At 37.1% G+C, this 21,062-nt stretch overlaps 1 protein-coding gene across 1 annotated transcript; it reads right to left on the reverse strand.

Moving 5' to 3' along the window:
• Positions 1-6,947: 6,947 nt before the first annotated feature.
• Positions 6,948-19,736, reverse strand: LOC121377492 (adenylate kinase-like). The gene is made up of 5 exons (XM_041505504.1): positions 19,580-19,736; positions 12,143-12,188; positions 10,282-10,472; positions 9,035-9,202; positions 6,948-7,748 (listed from the first exon to the last, which is right to left on the reverse strand). The coding sequence occupies exons 1-5, from the start codon at positions 19,685-19,687 to the stop codon at positions 7,521-7,523; spliced, it is 741 nt and encodes a 246-aa protein (XP_041361438.1). The 5' UTR covers positions 19,688-19,736; the 3' UTR covers positions 6,948-7,520.
• Between the last annotated feature and the right edge of the window lie 1,326 nt (positions 19,737-21,062).

Consider the following 21,062-nt stretch of genomic DNA (forward strand, 5'->3'; position numbering starts at 1 on the left):
CCACTAGAGCACATTGATTTATAAATCATCAGCTACTGGATGTCAAACATTTGGGAATTTTGACATAGTCTTAGAGAGAAGACCAGCTACATTTTCCCATTCATTCATTTCAACTTATTTTCATGCTTATATCCAATTAAGGTTCAAGCACGCTGTCCTGGGTACACACCTTGGCTATCTAGGCTGTCTGTGCAGGACAGTGGGTTAGTTGTTAGTTGGTTAGTGAGAGAGAAGAGGGTGTAGTGGTCTTACACTTATCCACTGAGCCCTTAAGAACTCGCTCTGGAGCCGGTACTGGGCTGCGAACCCTGTACCTACCAGCCTGTAGCCTGATGGCTTAACCACTGTGCCACCGAGGCCGGTAATAATATTCCCGCAACCCATTTAGTAACAAAGGATCTTTTATATCCCACTGGCAGGATAGCACATACCATGGCCTTTGATATACCAGTCATGGTGCACCGGCTGAAACAAGAAATAATAAATTATAGACTTGGAGAAAACCTGCAACATTTTTTTCATTAGCAACAAGTTTTTTTTTAATATGCAATTTCCCCATAAACAGGATAGCACATACAATGACCTTTAATATACCAGTCATGGGCACTAGATGGGACAGGATGAAGTTAATAAAAAATGTGTTTTGTTTAACACCACCATTAGGATACACTGATTTATTAATCATCAGCTACTGGATGTCAGACATTTGGTAATTGTTACAGTCTTAGAGAAAATCCACTACATTTTTCCATTAGCAGCAAGGGATCTTTTATATGCACCATCCCACTGGCAGGATAGCACATACCATAGCCTTTGATATACCAGTTGTAGTGCCCTGGCTGGAATGAGAAATAGCTCAATGGGCTCCACCAACACAGATCGATCCTATCTGGGGACTTCTCAATACTAGACCGACCGAGCATCAAGCGAGCGCTTTACCACTGGGCTACATCCCGTCCCAGACAGGATAAAGCCAGTGTGTCTGCCAACGTGGTTCAATCCTATGACCAAGGATCTCAGGTGAGAGATTTACCGACTGACTTAGATCCTGTTCTATACCCAAAAAAAAAATCTGTAACAAAATATATAAATAAATATATATACATTGTACTACAAGAAACAAAATACACAGTGTGAACTAACTTTTATTTCATACTTCTGTCATATTTCATTTACAAAAATATTGATAAATACATGATTTTATTTGGAATGATCGCACCAAATCATCTCTATTATTATCTAAAATAAGTAATAATCATTAAGTAATATTACTGGCACTTTCATCAACTCCAATACAATTCAGTAACAGATAAAATCATTCTAATCTATTTTTAATAAGGAAGGTCAGGGCCATAGCTAGGATGGGAGGGGAAAAATTAATGGTTATTGATATTAACGTTTAAAGTACATGTATGTAACGTCCATGAAATGGCTGCAAAATGGCATTTCAGAGCCTCTAGATTAAAAAAATTCCAGGGGGCATGTCCCCAGACCCCCTCGCCATGTGTCTTACACTTTTCATGCTCGTTTGTTCCATTAATTCATCTGCCTCTCCCCCCTTACAAAAAATCCTAGCTACGGCCCTGAGGGTGGGTGGTCACAGATGACCTTCCCACTCCACCTATACTTCAAATGGAGCTCACAAAATTAAAATACTGAATTAAAGTTTTAAATTTGTCACCAGATTTATCACAAAAGGGGCATTTACAAGCACACGTCTTCATGAACACAATTATAGCAAGCCGAAGACCACTTTCCAGTGATAGAAATAAACAGAATTTTTCACTAGTCCACCGGACAAATACATCTAGAAATCTACTTGTCCGACAATATTTTTACTTGGTCCAAATAAATAGTTTGTTTTAATCAAGTACAAGGACAATGTTTTTCATTATGTTTTTCATTGCTCAAAATGAAACTTCATTGAACATTTTCACTTGTCCACTGGACAACCACTAAGGTACATTTTGTTTGTCTGAGCAGATTTTCGCTTGTCAGGACAAACGAACAAGTGCTTATTTCGAACACTGCTTTTCTGAAATAGTGTCATGGGAACAGTCAAGAAGTTTCAAATAAAAATAATTAAAATGTTGATTTTAAGAAGGTCCATTTCTGCTCTCCTAAACTTTTTAGGAGAGTTAGGAGACCAACAAGTGATTACTCGCCTTTCTAGCTCGAGTGTCCTCCAGCTGTGGTCTACTGAAGTGTTGTAAGTAGACCACAGCTAGACAGGGTTTCTGCCAGAGGATATATTTGTTAAAATGCCATCCCCTCAGAAATACTCAAAATTGTTTATATTTTTTAGTTGAGCTTTTGACAAAATTAATTACTCTTATCATTACTGTATGATTAATGTTGGCATTAAATGATTATAAAACCATATACAGCAGGATGACCCATTACGGAAGGAATAAACATAAAGCAAGGTGAACAGAAAATGTGTCCGAGGGATCTTAAATTCCATTTTTTTTTGGCACCCGCATTCTAAAAACCAAATTCTGTAGGGCCATGCCCAAAAATTTCTTTCCGACAGAGACACCTGCTAGAGAACACTCGAGTTGTTGCCTTTCCTGGCGAAGACCACATTAAAAATGTTTGAGATTTGTTGATGGAGGTCAAATTTTAAGTCATCCACTGACCCTAGTTCTAATTTTTCTAGCACTAAAAACATCCTACACCTTATTTACAAAAACAAATTTCCACACTCCACAACCCCCTCCCCTCCCCAAACAATATACAATACCCTCTCACCACAAATCTGCCAATGACTAAATGTACATTGCACAAGAATGATAGTTTCATTTGCACATTAAATTTCGGACATTGTGACTGGTTATGCAAAAACAAAATGAGTTGCCATAAACTTCTGGAACATGGGGGGTGACGGGGGGGGGGGGGGGGGGGGGGGGGGGGGGGGGGGGAGGTTAACTGCCTCCACCCCAGTGCTCTAAACAATTTATAATTTCATTCAGGCAAAAATTATGGAGACATGTAGAGCAAAATGAGCTGCCTAAAAACATTTCACTGTGTATTTCTATCAATCAAGTCTTCTGAAAATTGTGAGAACGATCACTTCGTAAGTGCATTGTTCACGCAAACCTAATTCAGTGTAACCTATTTTCCATTCGAACATTAAATTTGTTACATTATTTACATGGACATACTGGGTTACTTACGCAAAAAGAAAATGGGTTACCTGAATTTATTTTTGTTTTAACAGATAAATGGTTTACGCAAATATTCAGTTCAGAGGCCGTAAGATATTAGTTGTAACCTATGTAAAAATACATAGTGATTTATTTGCACCACTATATAGATGTTGGTACTAATGTATATAAATTACATAAATAAACATTATCGGGAGTTGAGACACTTTTGTTTAAAACCTCTAAATTTCGGCAAAAATCAGCCTGCTCCCCTTATAAAAACGGGAGCCCATATACCTATAGATGTAAACGATCAGAGCCCCTGCTTATAAAACTTTTAGAGTCCAGACTCGGTCCCTAAGGAAGGAAATGTTTTATTTAACAACGCACTCAACATATTTTATTTTCGGTTATATGGCGTCAGACATACATGTATGGTTAAGGACCACACAGATATTGAGAGGAAACCTGCTGTCACCACATCATGGGCTACTCTTTTTGATTAGCAGCAAGGGATCTTTTATATGCACCATCCCACAGACAGGATAGTACATACCATACCAGTTGTGGAGCACTAGCTGGAACGAGAAATATAGCCCAATGGGTCCACCAACAGTAATCGATTCCAGACCGACCGCGCCAATCTCTAATGACATCACAAGCATGCAATTTGTATGACTTTGTCATGACATTAGTGTCTCATACTCTCGAGTCTGGACTGTTAAATGTTTTATGAGCACCAGGCCTGGATTACTTTTTACATAACCATAAATTTTTAATTCTCAGAAGCCCCAGAGGCCTAATTCACTGAACTCTAGCAACTTTGCGATCTCGCAATGCAAAAAGACTTGCAAGGCCTGGGCAATAGTACTTAAAAGAGCTGAAGAGAGCTATGTGAACTGGGTCCCTGATCTGAGAAGTAAAGTGAAGCTTCAACCCATCACACTCGACTAGGGTCTCCGTGAGTACTCGTGGACGAGACGAGTCGAGTCCTGAAAGGAGTACTCATGCAAGGAAGAGTACTCTCATTTAATTCTATTTTTAACGTCATTGTGCCATATTCTTGCCGTCAGTCACATTATAGGGCAGCATGGCTAGGAGACATACAGGGAAAACTAAAGTCGAATGTGTGGAATGTAATACAATGGTATGATTTGGCATCCATGTTCAGTGTTGGAATTAAGACACATAATGCTATTTTACTTTGTTCCTTAGTATCATCATCATCATCTAGTGTAAGTAGTCAGGTACTTGGGTCCGGGTTGAGTTTGACCCTGGAGTACTTGAGTCCATCATTTTGGACTTGTGGAGGCCCTATACTCGACTGTTGAAAACAGCCAACATTTCACTACCGTTGATTTGAAAAACAAGAATTCCACGAAAATAAATGTCTCGCCTGCCATAAAGGTTTTCAGTGCACCGTGATGATCAGTTTCGGTGATCTAGGACTTACAGTTTGTGAGAAACAGATCTACATGTAAATGTCAAAGTTTAATGCAAAAGCTGCTTAATTATAAACTTTGTAAGAGTTCTACATGTAGATTATAACAGTAACATTTACTCTCTGACAAAATGCTGTATTAGACAACTGAAAATCAAATCCTAAAAGTTTAAAAGATATATGTACAATGTATTACATGTATGTACATACATACATGTACAGCATACCTGTAGATTGAATAAATATATATAATACTAAACATTTAGTATTTTATTTAATACAAACCAACTGCAAACAATATCTTACACTGGTGTGTAATAAATACATATGTTACAGCAGTACTTGTATATACATGTAGTCGTAAAGAGCAGAATCACTGAACAAAACTGTATTTGCTAAAACAATTCATAATTGCAATTCTAAAAAAATAAAAATAATAGATACAAGGTACCATATTATCCTGTGTTAGTTTTATAAAACTTGATTTGTAGTTTAATTATTTACATTTATCATAGATCTGGGCTGTCAATTTGTATTGGGACATCGCTGCACCTCAACATTTTGTATTGGGACATCCCTGCCCTTCAATATTTTGCATTGGGACATCCCTGCGCTTCATTATTTTGTACTGGGACATCCCTGCACCTCCACATTTTGTATTGGGATATCCCTACACCTCAACATTTTGTATTGGCACACCACTGCACCCATTTCAGCAATTACATCCGAGTGATTAATATGCACCACATTTAGCTAAGTTCTCAAAAAATGCAAAACCCAGTTATTTGTCAACAAAATATTAGTTGAGGCATATTCCCCACTCAACCCCCCAAAAATATATTTTATACTGTCATCACAAAATCTCCATAAACACTTTTTTTTTCTTTTTTTTTAAAAAGGTTTAATTGTTGTTACTCTAATAATAATTACATTTTTAATACAAAATGAAATTCACTTTGCCAATTATATAAATGTGTGAAGAGCTAATTTAGCATTTGGTGGTACCGTACTGAAATGTAGATTTTTCCCCTCAGCATTTTCTAAACAGCTTTATTCATATTGGTATATGTATAACACTTCTAAATGTATTAATCAAACTGGTATACTGGCTACAAATTTAGTAAGATTCTACGATTCAATCAATCCCAGATTTTGCATTGTTAGTGTAAGATTATAGATGGAATCCCAAAATATCTAAATTACCTCATTCTCCAATTCCAATGGGATCCTTTTAAAAAATCAGCGAATGCAATGTTATATAAATAACGCATAATCATGTGTATATTCTATAACAAATGTAACATAATGATACCGGGTCCCCAAGCTTAACGTAACATTTTGATTGTTTCGGGACTAATTAAAAGGCAGTGTCACACGATTGATGATTTACGAACGGCAGTTGCATAGATTACGTGTAATGAAATATACATGTACACCAAATTTTAAAAGTTTACAGGTCTTCATAATAAAATGAAGTTAAAACCAGATCAAAATATGCTACGCCAAGTTGTAGTAATCAAATATCTGGAGATGGCATTTCTAATGTTTTCATTTCCAATAAAAAAAACAATTTAATTTTATAAAAATTATTTAACAAATAAACTGCCACGCAGGAGCCAATATCACAAAGCATCGTAAGTTTACGTCTGTGACTAGCAGTTATCCCAGCCAAACATTTACAGGTGTTTCACATCTATTGCACACATTTACAGGTGTTTCACATCTATTGCACACAGAAAATTACATCATTATGGAAGATGGGCATTTTAAGGATGTAAAGAAAAGCAAAATAGTGGACTTCTAACTAGATTTATTGTACTATAATAGTAATAAGAATTGTGTGTTTGTTGTAAATTTACATCTACAAAGACCTAGGATCTCGCCTGAGGTGCCTGTGACTAGGATGTCGCCTGAGGTGCTTAAGACCTGAGATCTTGCCTGAGGTGTTTGCGGTCTACGATCTCGCCTGCAAAATTAGGTTTTGTGAAATTGGATCCAGGACTTTAGATCTCACTCATTTTGGCACAGCAGTGTTTTTATCTGTTCTGAACACACCAAAGTACTTCTAGAGCAGAAAAGTTAAAGGTACATTCCTAAGTTTTCTGCATTGTAAGATGTTTCCGACCAATAAAATATTTCTACGATTAAACTTACATATTAAATATATGTTCTTGTTTAGAATATCAGTGCTGTATATTCAATGTGTTTCTGGTCATCTTAATATTTGTAAGAAGGCCATAATGGATTTTCTCTTCAAATAATTTCCGATGTACAAAACAAATATGTTTTAGGAAATAAAATGAAATTTAACCTGGTACAAATATTAGAACAATCAGAAGCATGTTTAATATACAGCCTCTAATATTTTATGCAGAAAAATATATTTGATATGTAATTACAATTGTTAAAAAGTCTCTTTTAGTCGATAACATCATAAAAATTGCAGCAATCTCAGGAATGTCCCTTTAAGAGGTGAAATGCTTTGAGATTAGGAGTATTTCTATTTTGGGCACACACTTTGTAGGCTTTCTGCCAAAGGGTAAAACGGGTATGGCGCCATACCCATATTTTTTGCAGAATGTTCTTTTTTTCAAAAGTTAACCTTTTGACAAAATTAATTGCTCTTTTATCATTACTGTATGATTTTCTTAACCCTAACCCTAAACTTAACCCATTTTCTTTCTCATGGGGAGGCTTCCATTACCCCCTTGTTGACTGTGGTTGCATTTAGTTCCATAGCGCCATACCCAAAAATATTGTTCTGGCAGAAACACTGCTTTAACGCCTCAGCTTTGGTGCAATCTATAGCCCTGCATTGTGACAATATGTTAAAAAAAAAAAAATCAATTGTGTAGAAAAATACCGTTTCCAGAAAAAAAAATCCAGTTTAACCAGAATCCGTTGTAGTTTGGTCTAAGTTAAGGCTAGCAGGACTAATTCTGAAAGAACAGGACTTTGTCCTTCGACTTCTTCTGACTAAACATGGACTGGATAACCTGAAACACAGCCTGGGGGGGCAGGGCAGCATTGATGGGGACGTGCAGGTTCTGTTTCTTGTAGTAGTCGACCAGCGGTTTCGTCTGTTGGTGATAAGCGTCCAGTCTCTTCTTCAACGCTTGTTCATTGTCGTCCGACCTGCGTATAAGAGGCTCTCCAGTTACCTGTTAGAAAGAAAGAAAGAAATATTTTATTTAACAACGCACTCAGCACATTTTATTTACGGTTATATGGCATCGGACATATGGTTAAGGATTACACAGATATTGAGAGAGGAAACCCGCTGCCGCCACTTCATGGGCTAAATCTTTTCAATTAGCAGCAAAGGTTCTTTTATATGCACCATCCCACAGACAGGGTAGTACATACCATAGCCTTTGATATACCAGTCGTGGTGCGCTGGCTGGAACGAGAAATAGCCCAATGGGCCCATCACCGGGGATCGATCCCAGACGGACCGCACATCGAGCGAACACTTTACATACAAATATTCATGTATTCGGTTCAGCAAGTGACAAATATGAATGCAAAGTTCTATGAGACAGATCGGTGTTCGGTGTACCGAATATTCAAGTATATCGTTACACTTCTACACAGAACACATAGATGAATCCCTGTATGTATACACATGTAACAAACATTCTGGGAGTACTGCTAAAGCAATACAACTGGCGGTGCAGTGGTTAAGCCATCGGACTACAGGCTGGTAGGTACAGGGTTCACAGCCCGGTACTGGCTCCAACCCAGAGCGAGTTCTTAAAGGTCAATGGATAGGTGTAAGCCTAAGGCCACTACACCTTCTTCTCTCTCACTAACTACTAACCCACTGTCCTGGACAGACAACCCAGATAGCTGAGGTTTGTGCCCAAGACAGCGTGTTTGAACCGTAATTGGATATAAGCACGAAAATAAGTTGAAAGCAATACATGTCCCCTACGAGTCCCATTCATTTCATTTCAACTTATTTTCATGCTCATCTGGGCTGTCTGTCCAGGACAATGGGTTAGTTGTTAGTGGTTAGTTAGAGTGAAGAGGGTGTAGTGGCCTTACACCTACCCATTGAGTCGTTATTATTGGAGGTCGGACTCTGGATGGGCGTGTTCGAAACCCTAGTGGTATATGGACACGTTAAATTGTTATCGATCTATCTATCTAATAGTGAAAAATATATGGCAGTGTTTAAAAACAAATAGGGTCAATCCTACAGATCAGCTTGCATTCAACCGACAGTAGAAAAACACAGGGCTAGCTTTGCTACTTGCCAAATTCGCCAATTGTGAATTTTATGAACACTTGGCAAATTTTATTTTAATTTGGCGAAAGTAATTTGTGTAATAGTTGATATTTTGTTGAAAAATAGCTATAGGTTTAGCATTTTTGAGATAATTTGGCGAAATTTTCTGGTCACCAAGAGCTAGCCCTGAAACAGATAAAAATAACCAGTGCTTACATCGTCCACCATGGGTACTTTAGGCGGGTTGAACTCTGTGTGGTAGCTCCGCCCACTCTTGATGTGAAAGAGACGACCAGTGATCCGTTTCACCAGCAGAGAGTCGTCGATCACGAACTCGATCACGGCATCCAGCGCCGTCTTTCTCTTAGCCAGCAACTCGTCCAGCTGAAAATATGCAACGTCTACACAGTGAAACCTCTCAAGACCAGACCCTCTGTAAACCGGAATTCCTTCAATACCGGATGTTTTACAGTCACTTTTTAAAAACTTGGACAGAACTTAACCTCTGTAAACCAGAATTCCTTCAATACCGGACGTTTTACAGAGTCACTTTTAAAAAATCAGTACAGAACTTAACCTCTCTAAACTGGATCCCTCTTAAGACCGGACGTTTGTCTTGGTCCTGAGGGTGTCCAGTTTAGAGGGGTTTTCACTGCTCTATATCAGGACGGAAAATTTATTAGCTGAACAGGAATATGAATTTTATCCCGAATATTATTTATCATCTAAAACACACTACAAAAAACCCAGTGCTGTGCATTTTCAGGGATTGATAGCGGATTGTGACAGCTAATTTGATAAAAAAAATTGATTGTTTTACCAACAACGAAAATCACCAAAATTGCAAATATTGGGATATGAATCGTAGTTCGTTTTTAAACCAAAAAATTCTGGTCAGAAAACCACTGTTACTGGGAATAATGGAAATAAATATTGGACAGCTGGCCACAAATGCCTGTAAGTAAACGCGACTTTTTCAAAAAAAATTCTAATTTTAATCAATATTAACTGATCTAAAATACCATAATTTTTTTTAAATAATCCTCGAAAATAATATGTACCGATTCAAATATGAACTTTGTTTTATGTATTTATAAAACATTTAAGTGAATATGAATGAATATATGAGTAAAAATTATAAGCTTGTACCCACTCAACATAGTATTTGTTAAAAATTAATCCAGTAACCTAAAGGTTACACTTTAATGAAGTTTTATTTAACGACACACTCAGCACATTTTATTTACAGTTGTATGGCGTCAGACATATGGTTAAGGACCACACAGATATTGAGAGAGGACACCCGCTGTCGCCACTTCATGGGCTACTCTTTTCGATTAGCAGCAAGGGAGCTTTTATATGCACCATCCCACAGACAGGATAGCACATACCACAGACTTTGATTTACCAGTCATAGTGCACTGGCTGGAGCAAGAAATAGCGCAATGAAAACGTTGACTTACAGATTTGGCTTGGGCCACAGTCCGAGGAAATCCATCGAGGAGGAAGCCGTTTTTACATTCCTTCTTGTCAAGGTTTTGGTCAATTAGCTCGACGACCAGGTCATCGCTAACGAGCTGACCTGCGTCCATGACCTTCTTGATACGCTGACCTAGACTGTTACCAGTCGCCACGACACCACGCAACATGTCACCTGAAACAGTAGAAAACGTTAGAATGTATCAGATACGATAAACAGTTAAATATATGTATTATGTCACTAGATTATTTGATATCACAATGACACAACAAGAAACAAATCAACTATGAACAGTGTTTTCCCTAGCTAGTTTTAGCATGGTGCAGCACCATGCCTCAATAGTCTAGCACCATCTTGCCTTAACCTGTGCCATGCTGCCCTGAGATTAAACAAGCCTTTTTCAATAATTAATTCTAAAATTGCCTTGATGAAACACTAAAACATTTTATTATTAATTAATAAAAATATCTCTGTTATATATTTTGCCATTCATTTATTAAAGCAAGAACATTAATTACATTTATGTTTATTTCAATTATTTTTTGTGTATTTTTAATGCAAAAAAGTGTCCCGAAAATGGGTGCAATTAATTGCACCCAGTCTTTTGTCTACCATGCCTTGCCAAATTTTTAGGGAAAACACTATATGAAGGAAAGAAATGTTTAACGATACCACTAGAGCACATTGATTTATTATTGTATGTTAAACATTTGGTAATTTTGACATATAGTCTTAGAGAGGAAACCCATGCTACATTTTTCCATTAGTGGCAAGGGATCTTTTATATGCACCATCCTACAGACATGATAGCACATACCACAGCCTTTGATATACCAGTTGTGGTGCACTGGCTGGAACCAGAAATATGTATGAGAAAGAATAGGTAAAATACATGTAATATGTCACATTGTTAGTGTAGATTATTTGATATCACAATGACTCAAACTGAACCCCCCCCCCCCCCCCCCCCCACCCAGATATCGTTACAACGTCGCCAATGCTTATCAAATACACGGTAACCGATTTTCTGACGTTGTCAGAACCCTGCCAACTTCAACCGTAAGTGATTGCGATATGCCAAACGCAATAAATTTTCTGACCAATCAGAGAAGGCTTCACAGAGCACTCTAGGTGCAATTCACATCTGTTTGCATCAACAGGTCTATTAATTTTCCTAAACAAGAAACAAATCAACAATGAAGAAGGTGGTCTGCTAGCTGACATTCTGTCTATAGAAAAAACTATTTAAAAATAATAATTTAACAAGCATTTTGAGAGCACTGCTAAACCAATACATGTCCCCTACCGGGTCCAACAATTTTTCGTATCTCCTAAATTCAAGGGTCATAACTCTGAAAAGTGGGTAAATCACTATGAAACTTCAATTAGATCTGTAAAGCTATATACAAATGACAAAGCTATTTATATAAAATTTCATCTTGATATCTCCAGGAATTGCAAAAATCCGGAAAACGCATTTTAACATCTCCTGAGTTCAAGGACCATTAGTCTGCTAAAAATGGATAAATCGTCATGGAAGTCAAACTTGATCTGTAACAGTATGTGATAAACCAATAAACAAAATTTCAGCTCAATATTTCAAAACCTTCTAAAAAAAAAAGCATCCAGAAAACATACACGTGTATGTGGGACAGATGGACAGATGGACAGATAGACAGATGGACAGACAGACAGATGGACAGACAGACAGATATATAGGAGTACATGTAGTCCCCTTCAGTTGGACCAGTAGGGGATTAATAACAAACTTTGGTACATGTATAAAAAAAATTAACGGAGTAGTGACAAAACACATACCTGTTGAGTAGTGACAAAACACATACCTGTTGACAAGTGACAAGAACAATATTTTTCTGCCATCATCGGAGCCTGCGAAAAAACAACAACAGTAAACATGTTTGCATTAATGTTTTAAAGAAATTTTATACCTTGTTAAAACACTGATAAGAATTATTAGGGTTATACTGTACTAGAGAGCTCAGTTCGCTAACAATTTAATTGGAAAGAGAATTACATGTATTAAAGGGACATTCCTGAGTTTTCTGCATTGCAAGGTGTTTCCAACTAATAAAAATAGTTCTATGATTAAACTTACATATTAAATATATTTTCTTGTTTAGAATAGCAGTGTCTGTATATTCAATGTGTTTCTCGTCGTCTTGATATTTGTAAGAAGCCCAAACTGGATTTTGTCTGTAAATATTTTCATACATAACCAAAAAAAATTTCTTAGGAAATAAAAGTGAAATTTAACCTAGTACAAATATTAGAATGTTCAGAAACATGTTTGATATACAGCCACTAATATTTTATGCAGAAAAATATATTTGATATGTAATTACAATCGTTAAAAAAGTCTCATTTAGTCGATAACCTCTTAAAAATTGTAGCAAACTCAGGAATGTCCCTTTAAGGCATACAAACGAAGAATATTATCTAACTTATAAGGTTTGGATTCAAACTCCACGTCTTCCGAAAAATCTGAAAGATATCTGCCTGGTCCCCCCCCCCCCCCCCCCCCCCCAACTCCCTCATCAACGTAAAGAGCACAAAAAAGTACTCTTTTGGATAAAAAGTATACACAGAATATCTGAAATGTCTTGTTTATCACAGGCAAAATGTAGAGGTACTGTATACAGTATATATATATAGCTAACCATAGTTCCCTAATGTCCATAGCAGGGCTCGAATTTAAGATGTCTCCTACAGCAATTTAAAAACAATACTGCTGTGTGTGAAATGGTCCACTGATGGCAATTTAAATACTGCCCACGGCAATGCTTTTTAAAAATTAGTTTTGCAGAAAATAGGGGTGCAGAAGGTACTCGCCTGCTCGCCAAGTGCGAGTAGAAATTCTGACGGACGAGTTAAAAAAAGCAACTACCAGTCCCCACGGGCGATCTGGGTTTTTTCCGACCAACTGTAAATTTATTCATTTATTTCATTATTTTACTTGTTTTGCATTGAATCCGCGAGTCAGCGTCAGCTATGCCAGAATTCCAAACCATTCAAACAAATGGTTCATAATGATGACAAACTACACATGTACCTTATTGCCTAAATTTAGACTAGTTGTGACCTTCAAACTGCGCAAGCGTGACATACTGGAAACGGATTATAGCAAAATCGGAACCGTGCCAAAACGACCCCAAACGAAAATGGAAGCAAACTGGACAAAACAGAACCTAGCTTTGGTTCAAATGGTACTACAGTCTATGGCTATATGGCTTAAATGGAAGCAAAAATTAAATGTATGGCTAAAATGGCATTACAAACATGCGTTGTTTACATGATTCAACATTTTAAAGGTCCACAATCATGGCACATTATTAATAATAATAATAGATTTTTATTTCAGATCAGAGATCCATAGAACATATATAAACATCACATACAAAACTGATTACATAATATACAGCAGCTTGTGCCAGCGATTTACACATACAGATTTGACGTACACAGTTGTACACCGCAGGTGGGCAAGTAGGTCGTTTGAAGTTGTTTCGATTCTGCTCTTCAGCGAATATGCTGTTGAGCGAAGTAAAGCGCCAAAGCTTTTTACTCGATGACTGACAAACATATCTTGCTGGCACTGTATGGTCGTCATTGTCTGATCATCCATCGGTATGCATTATTATAACATATGTTAAGATCCTTCATGGTATCCTATGTACATTTCACCCATATAATGCACCCGCGTACAAATTACTACAATAACTCACAAATAATTGTGTTTTAACAGATTCTGAACATTTTGAAAATCGCTGCAACAACATGTTTGCACGTACACAAAGGGCTCTATACTGTCGTTTAATGTCTTTATCGTCTTTCATGTTTTTTGCATATAATATGACCTAGACATTTATAGTTGTCAACAAATTTCAATACATCACCACACAAATATATCGAAGGCACTTTGATCAACTTAGAGTTTCTGGCTCAATACACATACAAACAGTTTTCATTGTATTATATATAATATCATAATCTTCTGCAAATTTCTCGCAAATCGTTAACATTTTTCTTAATGCAGAAATAGATGGGCAAAGAAGTGACAAATCATCAGCAAAACTGAAGTTATTTAGAAACACCCCACCAACATTACACCCAACTGCACATTTTGATAACTGTAGATTAAGGTCATCAATATATATATATTAAATAATAAGGGTGATATTACCCCACCTTGACGGACGCCATTTGTTACATTAAACTTACAGGAAATATATGCACCCCATTTTACACTAAACAATTGGGTTAAATACCATGCTTTGAGAAAGTGAACTACAAAAGTAGGCACGCCTTTTTTCAAAAGTGTCATATATAATGTCCAGTGATTTACTCGGTCAAAGGCTTTTTTCACATCCAAAAAGCAAACATACACAGAACTACCTTGTGAAATGTAAAAGTTAATAACTTCCTTAAATGTCCCACTTTTTAAAACCAAACTGATAGTCCGATGTACTCAGGTCTGTTCGTGATAACAGTACATGTTCCATAACTCTTGATATCAGTATATATAAAAAATACTTTTAATATACAGTATATACATGTATATAAAAAATACATGAAGATTACATTATTAAACATAAAAAAACAAAAATGCCATTCCCATCAACCATCTTAGATAATTGTCATAATCCCCAGGTGTGAAGTGGTCACTGCAAATCGAATCCCATCTTGACGGTCCTTTCCAATACACACGTGTTCATGCAAACAATGTCGATTTGTCTTTCGGAAAAATATGCAAACTTCTTTTGCCTTTAACTGCAGCTTTTGTACATCCATACACCGAACAATGGTTCACCATGTTTCACATTTGAAAGATATCTTCAAAATAATATTCCACACATACCATTCAATTCAATAGAATAGCATTTTCGCGTTTTAAAAATACAGGTGTTCCACTTCCATGTAAAATGTCTGAAAGGCTGCGAATCACACTTTCATGTTATGCCGGCTAGTGTGTTATGGGGTTACGTGACTTAACTCTTGAAGTTTAAGAGGCTTTCGCTTGCCAAAAACCGCGACTTGGGAAAACCACGACTTTTTATTGCGAATATATTAAAAACAAGTAATTTGAATTTTTTTATTGATATATTATAAAAGGTATACGTAGATACAATAGTGAATTATGTTTTTGATAAATGTAGACCTTTAATAATGGATGTTCAGACCAAACGTTTTCAGATTTTAACACCCCCAACGTTGAAATGCCGATATAGCTATAAAAAATAACCCACCCCCCCCCCCCACACACACACAAACAACAACCCCCCGCCCCAAAAAACCAACGAAAATGGATCCTTTGATAGTGATTCTGAGTTAGACTAATTCCCTGGTAACGGAGCCGGTCAATGGTCAATATTTCCTTAAAATTATTTGTTTACGTTGAACATATGTTGCCAGTGTGTTAACTGTTTTGAATAGATTCTTCTGTTAAATACTTGCGACATGTCACTTGAATTTTGTAAATCTATCCTCGCGGTATGTGTTTTGACGCAGATAAGCAACGATCTCACGTAGTGTAAAAATAACGATGTTTTTCTTGTTATTATTTACAGAGACATAACCTAACGTATATATATCATTAAAATATAAACATTAAATTCAATATATGAGCCGTCACACGCAAAAACCTACAACTTAGCATGACGTCAGAAACCGAGTTTGACGTCATATGTAAACGCGGAAGTAAAAGTTGACATGCTGTTTGCGTTGTTTGTTTTGAAGAATTTAGAAGATGACATCTTCTTCTTTACATGAAGATTAGTTTGAAGTAAACATATATCTGTATGTAAATATTGTTTGGTTACTATTTTGTATTTTGTACCTGAGAACATTCGTCGAGATCGTTAGCGATACCATCAGTACTTTGATACACATTTACAAGCATAGGGAGAAGTCCTATATATCGATATGGTATGCAAGTATCACATGTTTTTATAATGTACATGATTATACATAACAAAGTTCAGCAAATTTTCCAGAAGTTATATACAATATTCGTAAGTTAGACCAAACATCAAATTAGGATCATATTGGGTTGCATGGCCTACCTGTTCTGTGAACTACAATCAACACCACTATATTTCTATTCCTATTTCTATTTATAATCTAAATACTGAAAACTAAATCATTTCCTACAAATATATATATACCTGTATATATGTAACAATACTACATTTTTAGTTATTTATTTTACCATCATTTGCAAACAAATTTACTGTCGTCTGCACACACATTGCGGTACGGTAACAGAAACATTTCATTTATATACCTTTATTATACGTCATTGCATAAGCTGGTCTAGAGATTAACATGCAGAGATTGTTTCTCCCTCAACCAATTTTATTATAATTATTATTGGTGTGTGTGTATGTATGTGCTTGTGATAATTATTAAATTATTATAATATCTGTTCACTTTTCTCACTTCATATTATTGTATTGGAGTTGGTTTTCTAACTAGGCCTACTCTTTGAAGCACATTTTGGAATTCAAAATAGAAAACCAAGACTAAGTGGAAACGGAAGAAACAGTATCTGTATTAGATGATGAGCAGGACGTACATGTAGTCCAGTGGTAAATCGCCCGCCTGATGCACAGTAGGTCTGGGATCGATCCCCGTCGGTGGAGCCACTGGGCTATTTCTCATCCCATCCAGTGCACAACGACTGGCATATCAAAGGCCGTGGTATGTGCTATACTGTCTGTGGGATGGTGCATGTAAAACATCTGTTGCTACTAATAGAAAAATGTAGCAGGTTTCCTCTGTAAGACTATAGGTCAATATTACCAAATGTTTGACATCCAATAGCCGGTGATTAATAAATCAATGTTCTCTAACTTTAACTGTATTGGATGAATATGATAAATACAGTCCAGTAATACTGAACATAGAATCAAACACTTATCTGATGATAACACCAGTGAGAAGAATGACACTGAAACCTGATCCAATTAGCAGAAGTTACAGAAGTGGTGGGAAACATGGTTAACATATAGGCTAGTCCGAGTACTTGGGCTACGTGTAGGCCTATCGTTGGGTATTGGTCGACTTTGCGAAATATTATTTTAATTAAGATTTCAAGATATCTAAAAAAATAAAGGTGATCCCCTAAATTAGGATAACATGTCTGAGTTCTTTTTATTTCTTCATCGAATGAATCGATTGCACTGATATCGCCAGGTGATAAAAAGTAGTTTCATTTTTGTAAAGGTGGTGATATATAATTTGGTGTCCAAGAAAAATACTTTTAATGATGAACACTGCCACTTCCGTTATTTTTATAAGCGGTGATACCCCCAAAATGAAAAGTTTCTAATATTTTATAAAGAATTAAAAATCGCCAGTTACGACCAATTATAGTGACCAACTGTAATTTATATGTTTTCTTTAATAAATGAATGGCAAAATATATAAACAGCATACTTCATTCATTAATAATACCTTTTTGGGTGTTTTATAACGGCAATTTTAGAATTAATTACTGAAAAAGGCTTGTTTAATCTCAAGGTAGCATAGTGCTGATTTAAGGCAAGATGGTGCTAGGCTACTGAGGCATGGTGCCGCACCATGCTAAAACAAGCTAGGGAAAACACTAAGTATTATTTAAAACAATGTCCACTACACATTTCATGTGAAACATATTATTTTAAGATGTAATATGCACTTGAACGTCGTTTAATCCTAACCCAATATAATCGTATGCAGTGCATGTAAAATAAGGACAAGGGACTCATTCTGACATCCATAGATATAGATGGACATAGGGGTGATCTAATTTCCGTGTGTTTATTTCACTATAGTAGCAAACGACAATGTTTCGTACAGCAGGTGAGTAAAATTCACTGCGAAAATTTGGAGATCGATGGATGTTTATGTATGTTGAAAAAGTGCCTTACGGAAAATAGTACTTTTAGTTACATGGTATTTATAATTGTTTATACTTACTGCAAACTGGCAAATGGAACACATTGCATTATTCTTATCAATAAAATATTTTTACTTCCGTTAAAAATTTCTGCATTTGACATCATAGCTTTTCTTTGATGATGCACAACTGTTATTTAAAAATAGCGCACCAAAATACATACCGCGTCATAATCAGCCCTTGAAATTCGGATAAGTTTGCTACGGCAGTTAAGTGCCATCGCAAATCAATTTTGCAACAGCACTACGGCGGCAATTTTGAAGAAAAGATGAATGCTGTCAAAATTATTCCTGTGTGTGATAATGTGATCTACTGCAGTAATAATATGCTAAAACATGACATCTCAACTTGACTGTTGTAAGCTTCTATACCGGAATAAACTGATTTATATTAACTGAGGAAACATTGGGCCACACTAGATTATAAACGCTTTTTTCTGGGATCTGCAATTGGACAAAGTTTTAGAGAATAATGTCTACAGACTTTTCACCAGATTTCCGCCTGCATTTGGGGTATTGAATTAGCGATATCAAGTGCTAGGGTCTGGATTCAAATTCCAGAAAATCGGGACTGTAGCCGAGCACTGTATCCACTCGGCCACGCAGTGGATCAACAAGTGAGACTGCATTTTAATATTTTTAAATCTCATAGCGTGTATTTTGACGGAATGAACCGAGTGTTTATGGAATAAAACGAACCTTTAGTCCGATAATGCCTCATTCGAGTCATTGTGTCTTCTGTGCTATATTTCTACCAAAAGCATCAATAAAATCACTGTATTGGAGGAAATTTTACAAAGAATAGTCAAAATGTCTAATTTTTCAAAAGCAAAATGTAGTGATATTGGATTACGAAATATAAAGATATGTTGCTTTTATAGAACAAAATGCTTAAAAAGGTATTGTCTATAACTAACCCTAACCCTAAACTTACACTAATTTTAACAAATATTGTTGGGGGTGCAGGCAGATATTATACCCCTTCATAATAGATACCGAGATGATATATGAAGGAAATGCGAAAAACCTAGTCTTGACCAGAATATCCCAATAGGCAAAATATTGGCCTGGTCTCTTACCCCCCCCCCCCCCCCCCCCATTCATTCCATATATAAGCCCCATCAAAAAATCCCTCTTTACATTGATGAGGGAGTGGGGTGTGGGGGGGGGGGGGGGGAGAGAGACCGGGCGGATATCTTTCCGTCAAAGTTGTAACATAAATACAAATATTCCTTTCATTTCACCTGCAAGTGACCAGTAGAGTTATGTCCCCTTGACATTATGTTACGTAAAACATACACCAACAGTTAGCAATGTCAGCTGACCTGTGTTCCTTTTCCCGAACCTGGGGGTCCAAGTAAAATGGCCTTAACTCCTTTCATCGATGTCGAGAAGTCATCGGATGCTTTGGCTGCTGGGGGAATCGCCGGCATGGTTACTTCTGCTGATTCCAACACGAGCAAGGTCACACGTTAACCGGTATTAGTGTTTGTGCTTAAATTCCTCCAATCTATAGTCCGTCCCACAGGGGACGCCTTTTTTTCCTACTATGGAATTTACTACTATTAGAGCGGGAATCTTTGACTACCGTTTGGTAGGCACAGATTGCGAAGTTTTAATATACATTTTGCTCTGGCCGTAATATCCAAATGTCCGTCTTGCTCTCTTACGGTCAGAGTCCTCAGGCTAGCCGCAGCCATAAAGCCATCCAATGTTCACTAAGTTTTGTTTCCGCCAATCTTAAGTATGCTTGACCTTGACTAGACGTTGCCATGTGCCAACATGTTTTGTCACTCCATGGACAAACAAGTTTGTTTTGTTTAACGATATAACTAGAGCACATTGATTAATTAATCATCGGCTATTGGATGTCAAACATTTGGTAAATTTATCTGACACAGTCATCAGAGGAAACCTGCTACATTTTAAAAATCCCTTATGCACTTTCCCACAGACAGAAAAGTACATACCACGGCCTTTGACCAGTTGTGGTGCACTCGTTGGAACGAGACAAAACCCATTCAGTTGAATGGTTCTATCGAGGTGGTTCGATCCTGCGACGCAAGCACCTCAAGCTCGAGGTGGTTCACTCAACCGACTGAGCTAAATCCCGCCCCTCCATGGCCAAACTCCGGCGGACACCCATGGCCACAGCGAGGTTTCTTTTCGCACAGTGCACAGCGCCACAGCCTATACAAAAGAGTTATCAGCCTGGTTTGCAATGTATTAAAAATTAGCTTTATTTAACGACACAACTAGAGCACATTGATTTATTAATCATCGGCTATTGGATATAAAACATTTTGTAATTTTTACATATAGTCTTAGATAGGAAACCCGCTACATTTTTCCATTATATAGTAGCAATGGGTCTCAGGCTCGGGTCGAGTTTGGCCCTTGAGTGCGGTACTCGAGTCCAATACATTGGACTCGTGGAGGCCCTATACCATAGCCATTGATATACCGGTCTTGATTCACTGGCTGTAACGACAAAAAGCCCACTGACGGGAATCGATCCCAGACCGACCGCGCATCAAGAGAGCGCTTTACCACTGGCCTACGCCCCGCCCTGAATATACGAAAGAACGAACAGAAATATATTATTTATTATATGTAAAACATATGATGGGGGTGAGTGGAAGGCATTAAAAAATAAATAAACCGGCCTTGGTGGCACAGTGGTGAAGCCATCGGTCTACAGGGTGTGGTAGGTACAGGGTTCACAGCCCGGTACCGGCTCCAACCCAGAGCGAGTTCTTAAGGGCTCAATGGGTGTAAGGCCACTACACTCTCTTCTCTCTCACTAAC

Source organism: Gigantopelta aegis, chromosome 7 (genome assembly GCF_016097555.1).
Source record: "Gigantopelta aegis isolate Gae_Host chromosome 7, Gae_host_genome, whole genome shotgun sequence".
NCBI lineage: Eukaryota > Metazoa > Mollusca > Gastropoda > Neomphalida > Peltospiridae > Gigantopelta > Gigantopelta aegis.